Source organism: Rasamsonia byssochlamydoides, assembly GCF_041956645.1.
Source record: "Rasamsonia byssochlamydoides strain NRRL 3658 unplaced genomic scaffold VTN77scaffold_3, whole genome shotgun sequence".
Taxonomy (NCBI): domain Eukaryota; kingdom Fungi; phylum Ascomycota; class Eurotiomycetes; order Eurotiales; family Trichocomaceae; genus Rasamsonia; species Rasamsonia byssochlamydoides.
In genome coordinates, this window is record NW_027192386.1 from 111,949 (window position 1) to 126,235 (window position 14,287).

General features: G+C 50.0%; 5 protein-coding genes across 5 annotated transcripts; 2 read left to right on the top strand and 3 right to left on the bottom strand.

Moving 5' to 3' along the window:
• Positions 1-1,083: 1,083 nt before the first annotated feature.
• VTN77DRAFT_4115 (uncharacterized protein) lies at positions 1,084-1,806 on the top strand (the record flags this gene model as incomplete). Its single annotated transcript, XM_069420139.1, has 1 exon — positions 1,084-1,806. The coding sequence occupies one exon, from the start codon at positions 1,084-1,086 to the stop codon at positions 1,804-1,806; it is 723 nt and encodes a 240-aa protein (XP_069281786.1).
• A 624-nt stretch (positions 1,807-2,430) lies between these two features.
• VTN77DRAFT_4116 (uncharacterized protein) lies at positions 2,431-5,830 on the bottom strand (the record flags this gene model as incomplete). Its single annotated transcript, XM_069420140.1, has 2 exons — positions 2,431-5,569; positions 5,634-5,830. 2 exons carry the CDS (start codon positions 5,828-5,830, stop codon positions 2,431-2,433), a joined length of 3,336 nt encoding a protein of 1,111 aa, XP_069281787.1.
• A 1,364-nt stretch (positions 5,831-7,194) lies between these two features.
• VTN77DRAFT_4117 (uncharacterized protein) lies at positions 7,195-7,594 on the bottom strand (the record flags this gene model as incomplete). The annotated part of the gene is made up of 3 exons (XM_069420141.1): positions 7,195-7,380; positions 7,442-7,522; positions 7,592-7,594. 3 exons carry the CDS (start codon positions 7,592-7,594, stop codon positions 7,195-7,197), a joined length of 270 nt encoding a protein of 89 aa, XP_069281788.1.
• A 292-nt stretch (positions 7,595-7,886) lies between these two features.
• Positions 7,887-10,505, top strand: VTN77DRAFT_4118 (uncharacterized protein; the record flags this gene model as incomplete). Its single annotated transcript, XM_069420142.1, has 1 exon — positions 7,887-10,505. The coding sequence occupies one exon, from the start codon at positions 7,887-7,889 to the stop codon at positions 10,503-10,505; it is 2,619 nt and encodes an 872-aa protein (XP_069281789.1).
• A 1,697-nt stretch (positions 10,506-12,202) lies between these two features.
• On the bottom strand, positions 12,203-13,725 carry VTN77DRAFT_4119 (uncharacterized protein; the record flags this gene model as incomplete). The annotated part of the gene is made up of 4 exons (XM_069420143.1): positions 12,203-13,124; positions 13,199-13,385; positions 13,435-13,591; positions 13,645-13,725. The coding sequence occupies 4 exons, from the start codon at positions 13,723-13,725 to the stop codon at positions 12,203-12,205; spliced, it is 1,347 nt and encodes a 448-aa protein (XP_069281790.1).
• Positions 13,726-14,287: the final 562 nt, after the last annotated feature.

Here is a 14,287-nt window from a genome sequence, read left to right on the forward strand (position 1 = left end):
GTATATGTATGTGTATGTATGTCTACTATACTGTAATGTCAAGAGCAAGAAAGCCATTCTACCACTAGAGCAAACAAGACCTACTTTATCTGTATGTATGCAAGCCTTCAATGAGGCCTTATTAGAGGCATTTCCGCTTACTCATTCAAGGACTATCTACTTGTTTGGATTCTCCATGTGCCTCCTTTGGAGTTTCGGCACGAACAGATATCTGCTCCAGTTGGAAAAAGCTAATCTTTTTTTCTTGCATGATCGATTGATCTCTTCGTGAGCTTTTAACCTATTTCTTCACCATACACCCGCCATATAAAACATTGGGATGGAAAATCTACGTGGCTTCGAAGGTCAATCTTCTTCAAAAGTCGGACGGACATCAAATGCCACAACGTCCGGTTGATCCGTGATTATTAGGCATATTATATGTAGTCAAAGACAATATAAACTTTTTTTGCTGACTCTTTTTTTCCTTCCTGTCGAACATTCTAATGGCGAAATGCCGTATTATGGTATTAGTGTCCTTGTTGGCGATATGTTTATTTTAAGAGACTTGCTGGACGTGCAGGAGTATTAATTGTTTGGCAGACGTTGCTTTTGATCATCCCACATTCCGGACAGAATATTGTCTAGAGATTATAGACTGCTGGATATGTAGGCAAGCATGGATACCAGTGGACAGTTAGTTACTTTATAACCAAAGGGTATGAGGTACGGAGTAGTCACCTAATTAACTCTGCAGTCCCTGGAGATGACGTTATTAGGTACATACAAATGTACTGGGTCTGTACCTACAGTATTTCTCATTTCAAACAATTTAAATGATATCAATTATATATTGATCAACCAACAACAATGAACTTATTAATATCTTTGTTCATATCTCTCTGGGTCAAAAAAATTAAACAAATTGTAGTCTCTAGTGCATGACAACTATTTTTATCTGTTGTCATGTCATACTTCTGCTAATCCAAACTTAATCTCAACGGGACACTACCATACAGTACAAACACCCCACAATAGGGACGTCCATAATCCTGCAATCTCGCGTCTCTGGGGATGACAGACCTACAAATAATTCAAAAAACGATGGCCCTCCAAAACGAAAACGAAACCACTCGCCTCATCGAAGCCGCAACAGCGTACATGACAGAATGCATGTCCACATACGACCCATCGCACAACCCCGCGCACGTCCGGCGCGTCGTGGCCCTCGCGCACCGCATCCTGGAGGGAGAAAAGAGTCGACATCCAGAGCAGGCAAACCTATACGACAGGACGGTGGTCACGCTGGCGGCTCTCCTGCACGATATCGGCGATAGGAAGTATCTCCCTCCGGAGAACAACAGCAGCAACAGCAGCAGGAGTACCTTCGACCCGAAGAGAATTGTCCACGACGTCCTCCTCTCCAAGGGCGCGGACGCAGCCCTCGCGGAACGCGTCCAGACGATCGTCTCCAACGTCTCGTACTCGAACGAGATCAAGGATCCGGAAAGGGTCCGCAAACTCATCTTCGAGGACGGCTATCGGGAGCTTGCGATCGTGCAGGATGCGGATCGGCTGGATGCGCTTGGAGCGGTGGGCATCGGGCGCTGTTTCACTTTCCTCGGGGCGCGGGGGAACAAGAGACAAAGCAGTAATAATCAGCCACGGTGGGAGATGGACCAGGCGATTGAGCATTTTGGTGACAAGTTGGAGAAGCTGGAAGACATGATGAAGACGGGCACGGCGAGGGAGATGGCACGAGAACGGACGCGGCGGCTGAGGGAGTTCAAGAGGTGGTGGGAAGAGGAGACAGGCATGGCAATTTAATTTAATTACTACTGACCCTGACCCCTGATACAGAAGGTTGTAAATAACGTATAATATATGGATATACTTAAAAGAGAAAGAAACAAATGGAAAGAAATCACTTAAGGCAAAGACTAGAATTTCTACTCAAATTCTGGGTACAAAAAGAAGCCTTTTTTTGGTCTTTTTTCCTTTATGCCTCTTTTTTTTTTTTTGTATTCTTTTCTCGTTGTGGAGTGGTCCTAACCGCTGCATCTAACAGACATGCATCGAAACAACAATTAAAACTGGTGTAGGGGTATTAAGGATCAATGTGACAGTACAGGTAATATTCGCAATTTGCGATCCCATGAGTTGATCAAAGCGGATATGAAGCACAACAGAACCCTACCAATGCATTCTGACCAGGTCGAAATCGATAACGAAAAAGCTGCTGTCCGCGGTAGTGCTGTTCCTGCAAGTCCAACCCGTATGACAATATGCCAATGTCATCCAACGAAGGAAGGTGGCATCAATCAATTATTAATAATATTGTTAATAATAAAGAGCGTGAACTCCGTCCAAACGCCCATAGAAAGGTGCAGCACGTCTATAGAATCAATTGCATGTGAAGAACCCAAAAAAGCCGGGGGCAGGCAGGACAATTTAGACCCTGTCTCTGGCAAAATCCAAAACGTCACAGTCATCTTCAAAAAATCCATCATCGTCGTCCACTCCAGGAGAAGTGGCGGATAGTGGATCCAAATGCTTTTTCTTCCGTCTCGTCGTGATGACGACCTCTTCGACTTGATCACTACCATTTCCGAGAGTGATGAGGTTCTCCATTTCGCCCAGGCCAGGGGATTGTCCTGGTAGGACATCTTCATCATCACTTGGGCTGAGAGGGCGGACATGAAGCTTCTGAGTGGGGATGTCATTGCCAAAGACCCACTGGCCAGCTGATGGAGCTGCTGCTTGAGCTCCAGATTCTGAGAAGACGTGAAGACTGACTCTGCGGTCCGTATGGAAAGGTTGATATGGCGCATTTGTCTCAATCTCGGCCTGCGAGAGGGGTTGAGACTTGAGCTTTGTGGCAGAAGAAGAGTGAGGAGCGGTAGAAGGCAAAGCCCAAGATGCATTCACAGCAGAATCCGTGAAGAATCCTAGTTGCAGGGGGCCGCAAGTGTTCTGCAAGTATGGGGGTAGCTTGAATTCCATGACCTTGGGACCAATAACAGACTGGTTCCGCCGAGTCTTGTGATTGACCGCACTGCGTTTGATTTTGTATAACTTGAAGCAACCACTTTCTATGACACCAAGCAAGCATTCGTCTCGAGTGCAGATCCATGTTACGCGGGAAGCCACAGGATCCCTGGAGAATCCTGACAAATGCAATCGATTCTCTCCAACATGGCGCAGTGTCTTAACGGTGCCGGTTGCAGCGCCGACAGATTTACTAAGGCCGGCGGCAACGGCCTTGCTGCCTCTTACACCAGCTGCGGACGATATTCCAAAACCAGTTACAACAGGAAATGCGGGACCAACGCTAGGAGCACGAACTCTGACAGCCGCGAGAATGGGCTGTGTCTTCCCTCCAACGAATTTCATGGCTGCAGTAAAGGGGTTTGCAGACCCTGATTCCTCAGATTGTGGAGAACCAGCAGAAATCGCCGCTGAATCTTCCGCCTGAGTATTGATGGGCATCGGTCGTGCTCGTCGAAATGGAGGCCATTGGAAGGCACTTCGAGGAATATCAAAGACATGAACTGTGCCTTTCCGTGTAATGATTGCCAGTTTTTCGCCAGTAGGGTGGGTCCAGATGACATCGACGATACTGGAAGTGGTGAGTCGTGCATACCTGGAGACCTGCCGTATGTGAGGGGCGATGGTGTTAGAGTTGCCATTGACAGTCAAGTCATCTGACAAAAAAGCAGCAGCTCTGCAATGCTTGATTTGCATTAGATCCCACACATACTGCACGTCTCCTTTCTTGCTTGCTGTCAACAACATCAGGCCGTTCGGAGAGAATGACAAGAAGCTACATCCATTCGGAGCTTGGAAAGTAGCGACAGGTCCTGGAAACGACGTCTTGGTTTCCTGGCCGTCTTCCAGCTTTTTGATGTCAATCACTGATACCAGATCCGGTTCCGATGACGACATTCCGGCGGTATCCTGACCGTGCGTGGGGGGAAAGAGGTTATGACCTTGCTGTTGAGCATCTGCAAACTGGGATGTACGACGTAAGTTCCCATTCTGGCCGGATTGTTGGTCCTTATTCCAGTAGTTGTTCCAAGCCTGCAGACCTTGGTCACCCATCCATCGAGCACCTCTGAAAAGTTCCTGCGTCACGCCTCTGGCTACCTTGTTGAAAAGGCTCTCTCCTTCACCAGAATCAGTTGCGCAGGTCACTGCCGGTTTTGATGGCGGGATGTGTGTCTCCAGGCCGTGAACCTTTCTCTGGACCAGGTGTGCAGGCACGGTACCTAAGGGCGGGGCCCTTGAGGAAAACGATGGCGGCACCACCGCTAGCCATCTTCCACTCAGAGATATGATGGGGCTGTCAGAAGAAGCTGCCCCATTGGAACCGTCGGCCTGAGAGCCATCCTGATCTGTCGAGCTCGAAGAATTGGAATAACGGCGCAAGTCCCTTGACTGGACACTAGTCCAAGTCTTCGCAAGACACTGATACGCATTCGGGGCAGCGGATGGGATGACACCATATATAAACACCTCACCACTGATGCCCGAAGCGACCACGATGTAATTGCCACTGGCATAGAGTTTTAGGTTTCCGACTGGTGCTGGCGCATACAAAGACAGGTTCGGGAAATTGTCAAAGCACGGCACAAGCTTGGTGGTGAAAAGCGTCGTGATATGGTCGCCCGTTCTGAGGGAATAGACCTCCACTCTTGTTTGATAGTAGACAGCTTCATCCTTGCTCTGCTGCCTCTCGTGCGGGGGCGTTCTTCCTGGAAGACCTGGAAGAATCTCGTTTGGCTCAGACCCGGCTGAACAGGACCCGCCTCCGTCGTCTTTGTGAGTCACGGGGCCATGTACTATGACGGCCACATGAGGACGTGAGGATGCATAGGGATCCGATTGTGAGTTGTACGGCAACAGTTTCGCGTCGAGAACCCGCCCATTGAGGCCCGTGATCTTTCCAATCAGGCGTGTCTTGTGGTCCTCAATCGCCAAGACGTCCAGACCACCATCAGTCCCGACCACCAGTACCTTCCCGCCCATTCTACCTGCTTTGAATGGAGGTCCCGGGATCGAATCAAAGGCGCAGAATGAATGGTTCTTGTCTGTTGCGAGCTTATTTGCAGCTGGGAATGAAGGCAGGTCAATTTCCGGGGCCCCGTAAAAATGGGCTTGCGGTAGATGCGGTAACGGTGGCTGACTCTGGAACTGACCACCCATTGAATGACGCTTCTGGTCGACCGACTGGTGACGTGAGTGAGTGATGCTGAGCTGCCCATTGCCATAGCTCATCGGCCTGGGTCTCGCTGTGGGAGGGGACGCAGAAGAAGAGACATGGCCGAAGCCGCCCCTCTCAGCATTGTTTGGGAAGCTGAGAGGCGAACTGGCAAAGCCGGTATCGACCACGTCATTTGGAGGGCTCTTCCCGAATGGGATTGATTTGGCCCAAGCACCTGTTCGATAGGCTGTCTCGTTTTCTGGATTATTCCCCAGCGAGCTGAGCGCTTCCAAGACCGGCGACACCACGACGTTATTTGCAGGACGGGTAAACGCATTATTTGGATACGAGGACGGTTCCGACTGGGAAGGTGGAGAGGGCTGAGCTCTGTACATTAAGTTTGGGCATTAGCTATTTGTACTCATTCCAAACATGACGGACGGGGACATACAATTCATCCAGGCTTGCTTGGGCCGCTGGTTTGACTCCTTTATCCTTTCCCTTGGAGCCATTCTTGCCCTTCTTCTTACTCTTGCCACTGGAGTCCTGTTCCTGGTTCAGTCTAATCGGGTCCTGAGAGGGCTCGCTATTGTCACCAGGCAACCGGGTATTCTGGCGGGACGACTCTTCAGACGCTGCCGGTGGCATTCAAAAACAGTTGAATTCTCTTCGATACCAGATGCCTCCCAGAGGCAGAATCGAGTCGATTAGAACCCACGTCCCCGGCAAGACCGTGGTCGAGGTACCACAGCGGATGACTCGAGCTGGATGAGCCGAGCCGTCAAGCCGCGCGGAAGCAGTTATGCTGATGGACCGTGTCCTTATTGATGACAAAGCTGTCAATAAACAAATATCGAGTGAGTCAAGTTGAGTATACTATCCGTTAAATCTCAGGCAGCTTGACAACCGTGAGTGATGGGTTCGCGTTGAAGCAGTGTTCCCAGAACACTGGATTGAGCACTAGAAAGGAGCGGATGAGCAAGCGGAGCGGCAGGTGGAGCTGAATGCGGAGACCTTGGCACCGCAATGACGCAAAGCACGGATCAACAGAACAAAGTGAACAGAACAAAGTGATTTGATAAGGTATGATGAAATTAGCAGTTGACAGAATGGATATGGTATACACTAGGTAGTGTTTGGGTTGTGTTGGACAGGAGAAGGGGAGCGAGAGAGGGAGGGGGAGGGGAAGGGGAGCATGGGAGGTAGATGGTATGGTGGTAGATCGGGACAGGAGCATGGGAGCTATCTATCGGGGGTGTCCGGTAAGGTACGGAGTACGGCTGATTACCTCTGATGGGGGAGCATGCAGCGTCCGGGGAGGGGTTAGGGCCTTGGGGGCATGCTCCAGGGCCAGTCAGAGCCATGACAGGCTGCCGCCTAACGATTCGGCGGTACCCGCGGAGCCATGACACCCGCAGGTGGATGACATATGCCGCTGCAAACACCGCAAACAGCTATCAGCGTGCTATCTGCACTCCCACTGTATATATTATGCTGGCAGCTGTTCATGAGCGCATGGAAAATAATGATGACAGATGAGATCACAGCCACAGTCACACTGACGGTGAGTCATCAGCCCAACATGCCAGTCTGTCACGACTGAGGTCCATATTATTATTAGCCTTCCACCTGCTATCAGTCATCCCCCAGCGCCACGGTTAGCGCGTCAGGTGATGTCGAGGAGTCACGAGTTCACCCCCATCTACACCGTACACCGTACAAGACCCGCCATGCCGAGTCTATCTGACGCCTTCCTCGTGTCCCCTTCGATGCTGGGAGACTGGTATTTGCTCTAGGTTCCTGGAATCATTCATCTTTCGAATTATGTCTAGGCTCGATTTCTATTTCGCTGATGCCGTCTACCACGATCAACACACAGCACAAGAAACTATTGGAATTAGGCCACACGTTGCATCAGTTCCGCTTGTCGCGCAGGTAAGAATCGTTGTAATAATCCATCGTGAGAAGAGATATGGGGGGTTTTCTATCGATGCCGACTCTCGACCAAATATCTACGCCTTCTTCTTCGCCGTAGCCTTGGCCTTCGCAGCCTTCTTTCTGCTGCTCCGAATCATCACAATTCCCAAAAATGAGCCTACTACGGCAGAGCCCAAGATCGTGAGAATAACGGGTATCCGTATCGCCCAGACACGTGGAGGGAAAAGGTCATGAAGAGGATGACCAGGGTCGACAAAAGGCTGAGAAAGCGTCAATAAATTGCCTAGTTTCAATGGAATTGGTAGATTCGTCTTTGCGTACCATCAACAGCGTCCATGCGGTGTAGTAAAGGAAGATCGCAGTTGCGACCAAAAGCATGGCGGATCCAACAAGTGGACCGAGCTATCGTCGAGGAGCTTCTGGTCAGCTTTCTCGACTGGATTGTGACAGAACGTAGGGAGAGGTTCCTACCATAATTGCTGTGAATTGGGCCCTGAAAATATAGACTTCCAACAGAGAGGAAAGTATGAAGGGTCTTGCGCGCAAAAGCTGAGGGCTTGTTGCGCTGCAACTTGTCACCCAGTCCTGGATAGGAGAGCTCCAACTTGGCCTCTCCGTGATCACGTGACCTGCGTGGCGCGCCAAGGCCGCGTTGCCTGCCTCCGAGAATGTTCATTCTGCTCGACACAACCAGGTCTGGTGAAGAGGCAACCCGCCCTTTGCACACCTCTACACCTAGACAAGCTTACTTGCTCTGGGTAGAGACATGTCGGATCCTGTCATGCTGCAGTCCGCTGTGCGGGTGCCGACTCCACCCCCAGGGAGGTCGTACTCGCCGCAGCCTTCAGGTGTGCGCAAGCGATCACCTCCGTCTCGATCACCGTCTCCAGACCGTCGACGGTCACCTCCGACAGGCGTTTCACGAGACACTGCGGATGTTCCTCATGTCGATTCGGATCGTGCAGTGGAGAGAGAGCGTCAGCTGGCAGAGCGGCTGCGCCAGCATGAAAAGAAGGAAGCACCTCGCAAACCGATGACGGAGGAAGAAAAACAGGCTGCGGCCAAAGCTGAATACGAGAGGTTGATGAACATGCGATCCGGTGGCACTTATATTCCTCCGGCTCGTCTACGCGCTCTGCAGGCTCAGATCACCGACAAGAGCAGCAAGGAATACCAGCGGATGGCATGGGAGGCACTGAAGAAGTCGATCAACGGTCTCATCAACAAGGTCAATGTGTCCAACATCAAGCACATCGTACCAGAACTTTTTGGCGAAAACCTGATCCGCGGGCGAGGCCTCTTCTGCCGGAGCATTATGAAAGCACAGGCTGCAAGTTTGCCGTTCACGCCGATTTACGCCGCGATGGCTGCCATTGTCAATACGAAGCTGCCTCAGGTTGGCGAACTCCTGCTCGGACGGTTGATTGTCCAGTTTCGAAAGGCTTTCAAGAGGAACGACAAAGCGGTCTGTATCTCATCGACCATGTTCATCGCACATCTGTGCAATCAGCAGGTTGTTCACGAGATGCTGGCGGCTCAGATACTTCTGCTTTTACTCCACAAGCCTACGGATGACAGCGTTGAAATCGCCGTTGGTCTTACAAGAGAAGTCGGGCAGCATTTAGAGGAGATGAGCGGACCTATTGCACTGGCCGTGTTTGATCAGTTTAGAAACATTCTGCATGAGGCTGATATCGATAAGAGAGTGCAATACATGATTGAGGTCTTGTTTCAGGTTCGAAAGGACCGGTACAAGGATAATCCCGCAATTCGCCCGGAGCTTGACCTTATCGAAGAGGAGGATCAAATCACTCACCGCATTGGCCTCGACGATGAAATCGATACCCAAGACTACCTCAACGTCTTCAAGTACGATCCGCAATGGGAGGAGCACGAAGAGGCTTACAAGAAATTGAAAGCGGAAATCCTAGGAGAAGGGAGCGAGTACGAGGACGAGGACGAGTCCGATGAAAGCTCTGACGTCTCCGAAGACGAAGAAGAGCGGCTGATGGACATCAAGGATCAGAGCAACACGGACTTGGTCAACCTCCGACGGACGATCTACTTGACGATCATGTCGAGTATAGATTTTGAAGAATGTTGTCACAAGTTGATGAAGATCTCCCTTCCTCCGGGCAAGGAACCAGAGCTGCCTTCGATGATTATCGAATGCTGCTCCCAAGAACGGACGTATTCTAAATTCTATGGCTTGATTGGAGAGAGGTTTGCGAAGCTAAACCGCCTCTGGTCTGACCTCTTCGAGGTATCCTTTGCGAAATACTACGATACCATTCACCGCTACGAAACCAACCGGCTGCGCAACATCGCCCGCTTCTTTGGCCACATACTGAGCACTGACGCGATTGGCTGGCATGTGCTCTCCATCATCCACTTGAACGAGGACGAGACGACATCGAGCAGTCGTATTTTCATTAAGATTCTGTTCCAGGATATGGCGGAGCATCTCGGTTTGCCGAAGCTGAAGGAACGGCTGATGGATCCAATCCTCCGGCCCAGCTTCGACGGTATTTTCCCGATGGACAACCCCCGCAATACCCGATTCTCCATCAATTACTTCACCAGTATCGGAATGGGTCTCCTTACCGAAGAAATGCGCGAGCATCTCAAAAACCTTCCCAAGCCGACCATCCCTACCTTGCCTGCAGCGAGGGACGAGTCCGATGCGGAATCGGTCAGTTCTTACTCCAGTTACTCCAGCTATTCTTCGTACACTGGATCTTCTCGTTCGTATTCTCGTTCTCGTTCGCCCTCGCGTGATCGTGGCCGGGGACGTGACCGGTCTGTCAGTCGCGGGAGATCATACACCCCGTCTCGTTCCGTGTCGCGATCAACTCGTTCGCGAAGCTATAGTTACACCCCATCTCGGTCGCCAACTCGGTCGCCAACACCAGATGCGCGGTCCCGTCGACGTGCCGCTTCATACAGTCGCTCGCCGACGCCTCCTCGTCGCAGGGGACGATCTGACTCGTACACGCCGCCGCCGAGGTCCGAAACTCGCCGACGTGCTGCGTCGTACAGCCGCTCACCGACCCCTCCTCCGCGTCGACGGGGACGGTCGGATTCCTACTCGCCACCACCGCGGTCTGAAGCTCGCCGACGCGCTGCTTCGTACAGCCGCTCACCAACGCCGCCTCGTCGAAGGGGACGGTCGGATTCGTATACGCCGCCACCGAGATCTGCTGCTAGACGCGGACGGAGTGAGTCTTACGACTCCCGAGTCTCGGACAGGAGTCCAGAGCGGAGGAGTCCCGACCGGAGGAGTCCTAGTCCGTATCGGCGTCGTCGCTCACCATCTCGGTCGGTGACGCCACCTCGCCGGAGAGGGGGCAGAGATCGGAGCTACACAAGGTCTCCATCTCGCTGAGTGGCGAGCCTTGAATGAGCTATCAGGGATATAAAATCTAGGCTTTTAGGCTACTGACGGTGGACATGGACAGCGACATGGTTTTGTATCATTATCATGTTATCATTCTGAAGTTACGCTTTTTTTTTTTGTTTTATTCCAGAAGTTTGCGAAATACCTCTTAGCATGCACGGGTCCTAGTTAGAAGTTTCCAAATCCAAGACTGGTCTACAGCACTGTATTTTTCGGATTATTTATTTATTTACTTCTGTCGAAGGTTTCTTATAAGTACAGTACAGGTGCCCTTTCACCTAAGCTGTATTTCAGACCTGAGCTCAGGACCTAAGCTGGACCAAACTGCCCAAGGCCCGACTTAACTACCTACCTACTTAAGTAGGTAACCAGGTAATTAAAGGCTTCAAAACTTGATACTTATGACGGTCTAGAGAGAGTTTCCATCCTGGGCAGGTAGAGGTAGTAACCTTGTACAGTACATACCTGTTTTGGATCTATGCGAACGAGTACTCACCAAGGAGAGAGAGAGAGAGAGAGAGAAGACCATATGTAATTACTCCTATCCCTGATAAGAATAAAAAATAAGCTAGGGAGTGATATAATCAAATTACTAACTACCTAGGTAAGTTAAATAAATTAGGGCGACGTGTCTAAGACGGGCAAAAAAAAAAGATGATTGATCCATGGATGGATGGATGGATGGATGGATGCTTCCTTTCCCTTCCCTTTCCACTTCAATACAGATAATCTTGTCCTGTATGTATGTAGGTACCTAGGTTTGTAGGTACTGTACATACATTTATTTTGTCGGAGTTTTGAAGGTGCTGAATGAAGCAGCTTCATTCACTAGGTATTTTATATTTTATATTTTATATTGTTCGTATTTATTATTGACTGGCTGGCTGGTTGGTTAAGCAGCTAACGAGTACCTTACCTACCTATATGTGTATGTACTGTACATATGTACAGTGTGTGAGAAAGAGGGATAAGAAATAAAGAAGGAAAGAAAAGAAAAGAAAAGAAAAGAAGACGGGAGAGAAGAGGACCAGATCAGAGCAGAGCAGAAAGATAGGACTTCTTCTTCTTCTTAAGTGTATATATACAAGCCTAAAACCTCCCTCCCTCCATCCCCCTATTCATTCCTATATTTGATGGATTCCTTTCCACGTCACCTCCCTACCTTCAATGTTTCAACCTTTATTTATATATAGCTGGAAATTAAATTTGATTAAATGTGACTTGATTGGCTATGCTAACCGTCATTATTGTCATGCTATCTAAATAATTTTTTTTAAAAAAATTAACTTTCTTCTCCATAGTAATAGTACTTGAAGAAGTAGGATGATGATGATAAGTCCTCGACACAGGCTTAGCGAGCAATTCTCTATTCTTAAATAGATGAATAGGGCCTGTGAATTCCACGTTCCAAAGACCGATAGGATAAGATAAGATGAGGTTTGAGATGAGACAGTCGAGACAGTTCGATCGCCGAGTTATGCATGCAATGTTGTAACCAGTAGTGAACCAAGAAGGGGGAAAAAAACATGAAAAGATGACATGATCGAGAAAATGAAAATGATTAAGGAATAAAAATCAAACATGCACACATGCACAGAGGGGGGGGGAGAGAGAGAGAGAGGTAGACGCAATGTTTGATGGTGCTGTGTTTTCGTCTTGCTGGGCTGGCGCGGGCAGGACCAGGATTATCTCACCCTCACGCTGGACCCATTCACGACGAGAGGATGGTGAGGAGGAGCTGCTGTTGCTGCCGTCGCATTAGACTTATCATTCTGAATAGAAAATTCCTTTCCGGAATCTCTTCTCGAGTCCGTATGATTGTGACTGGCATTGGCATTGGCCTTGGAATCAGCAGTCTCCGCCTTCGATGACGACGCCGACAACGACGACGATGGTGACAATGTCAATGCCGATTCACTAACGTCTGACGGATTCGACGTCGGCGATCCCGCATCCCAATCCTGCCTCACTCGGATCCTCCTGCCCATCAACAGACTTCTATCACACAGATCCACCGCGCGCTTTGCCTCCTCCTCTGTCCCGAAGGTCACTGTGGCATAATAATAGAAGGAGCCTTTCCGACCGCTACCATCTTCGTGCTGTGGCATGATCTCACATCGCTGCACGAGTCCTGCGACGCGGAAATGGCCCGCGAGGATTTGCTGGTTGATGTCGGGGCTGAGATTGTGGACGAGGACACTGCGACTGCCAGTGGTCGGATAAGTTGGAAAACTGGCATGTGCGGCCATATTAATACTATTACTATGCATTTCATAGCCGTAGGAATAGGAATGGTAGTATTGATGATACATATTTGTCCGGCAGCTGTTGTAGGCGGGCGGCTTGGGGACGGGAATCTCGTACATCGGGTGGACTGCCGGCATTTGATATGGATAGAACGGGAATGCAATCGGTTTGAATGGAGGCGAGAACATCGGAGCAGGAGGAGCAGGAATGGGGGCTACTCCTTTAGCAGCAGTTGCATCCCAAGGAACAGGCTGAAACACGGGGTCCATTGGGAGAGGCATGACATTGTTAACCGCCATGCAATTCACAATCATTATGGGTTCTGGCGACTGATAGCTTGCTGGGGGTGTGGTCATCGATCTTGCAGATTATTTGTTAACCTCGTCTCCCAACTACTCTCCTATACAATGCTTCACGTCTTGCATCTCACTTACGCTGAAGATATGGGTGATGCCGGAGCTGTGATACTCGTTGCACTCCTCGAATAGCGCCGTGCGTAGGACGGCTGTGGAAAACAGGTTGGACTTCGCGTAGGACCAGCAATTGGCCGTGTCGGTGAACTTGCTCGGGCCAAGGTGACCGTCAGGGTCTGTCCTTCCCAACCGTTTGTCGATAATCTCTCTACAGAGAACGATTAGCATATATCCAGACGGTTCGGAGGGAAACGGACGATAGGTCCTCCATGCTTCATCTTCATTCTTCACGATTATCTGTCCTAGCCCGGTAGGATAGCCCTGCTGGTCATCGTAAACCACCGCCTGTCGTATATGGAGGGCACTCTGACGGATGAAATCCTTGAGTTCTTGCCATCGACAGTGTGCAGGAATCTTAGATCGGTTAGCATGTTGGTTCACAGATGTCTCACCAGTCGAGCACTTACTCCCTGCAAATACAATACGAATTCCTCTTCCGCTGCTCTCCCACCAGTGCCACGTCCTTTCTCTCGGGGGGATTGAGGCATTCTGAGACCACCTTAGTGAAGAAGATGTCTGGGAAGAGATTAACGAGTTTTAAAATTCCAATAGCACAAAAATGTAGTGTTAGGACAACGAAAGGACAAGAAGTCCTGAAACAAGTCAGATCGAGCTATGAAGATTTCTTATAGATGCAGTACTTACTGGACGACTTCCACCCTAATGCAACCAACCACACCTGGTCCAGATCTCGATATCGAAGATCGTCAGATAGATGCGTTTCTGGGATAAATGCCTGTCAATACCTCGCTGCCACGAACCTGCACAATGGCAGAACTCAGACATGAACTCACGTCAGATCTGATAATGATATTGGCTCGCCGCCTAGTCTCCAGCGCCAAATACTAGGCCAACTGTATGGCGATGGAAAAAAGGGTTTCCGGTGACTGAGGAGATGAAAGGACAAGACGCACGAAAAGACCGTTTCAAATAATAACCGTCATAAGAACCAGAGAGCATCCCGCCGAAATAGATGGTCCTGCAGAAGGTCCCACAGACTGGCGCATCGGAGTCTCTGTGCGTCCGGGGGGGGGGGGGGGGGGGGGGGGG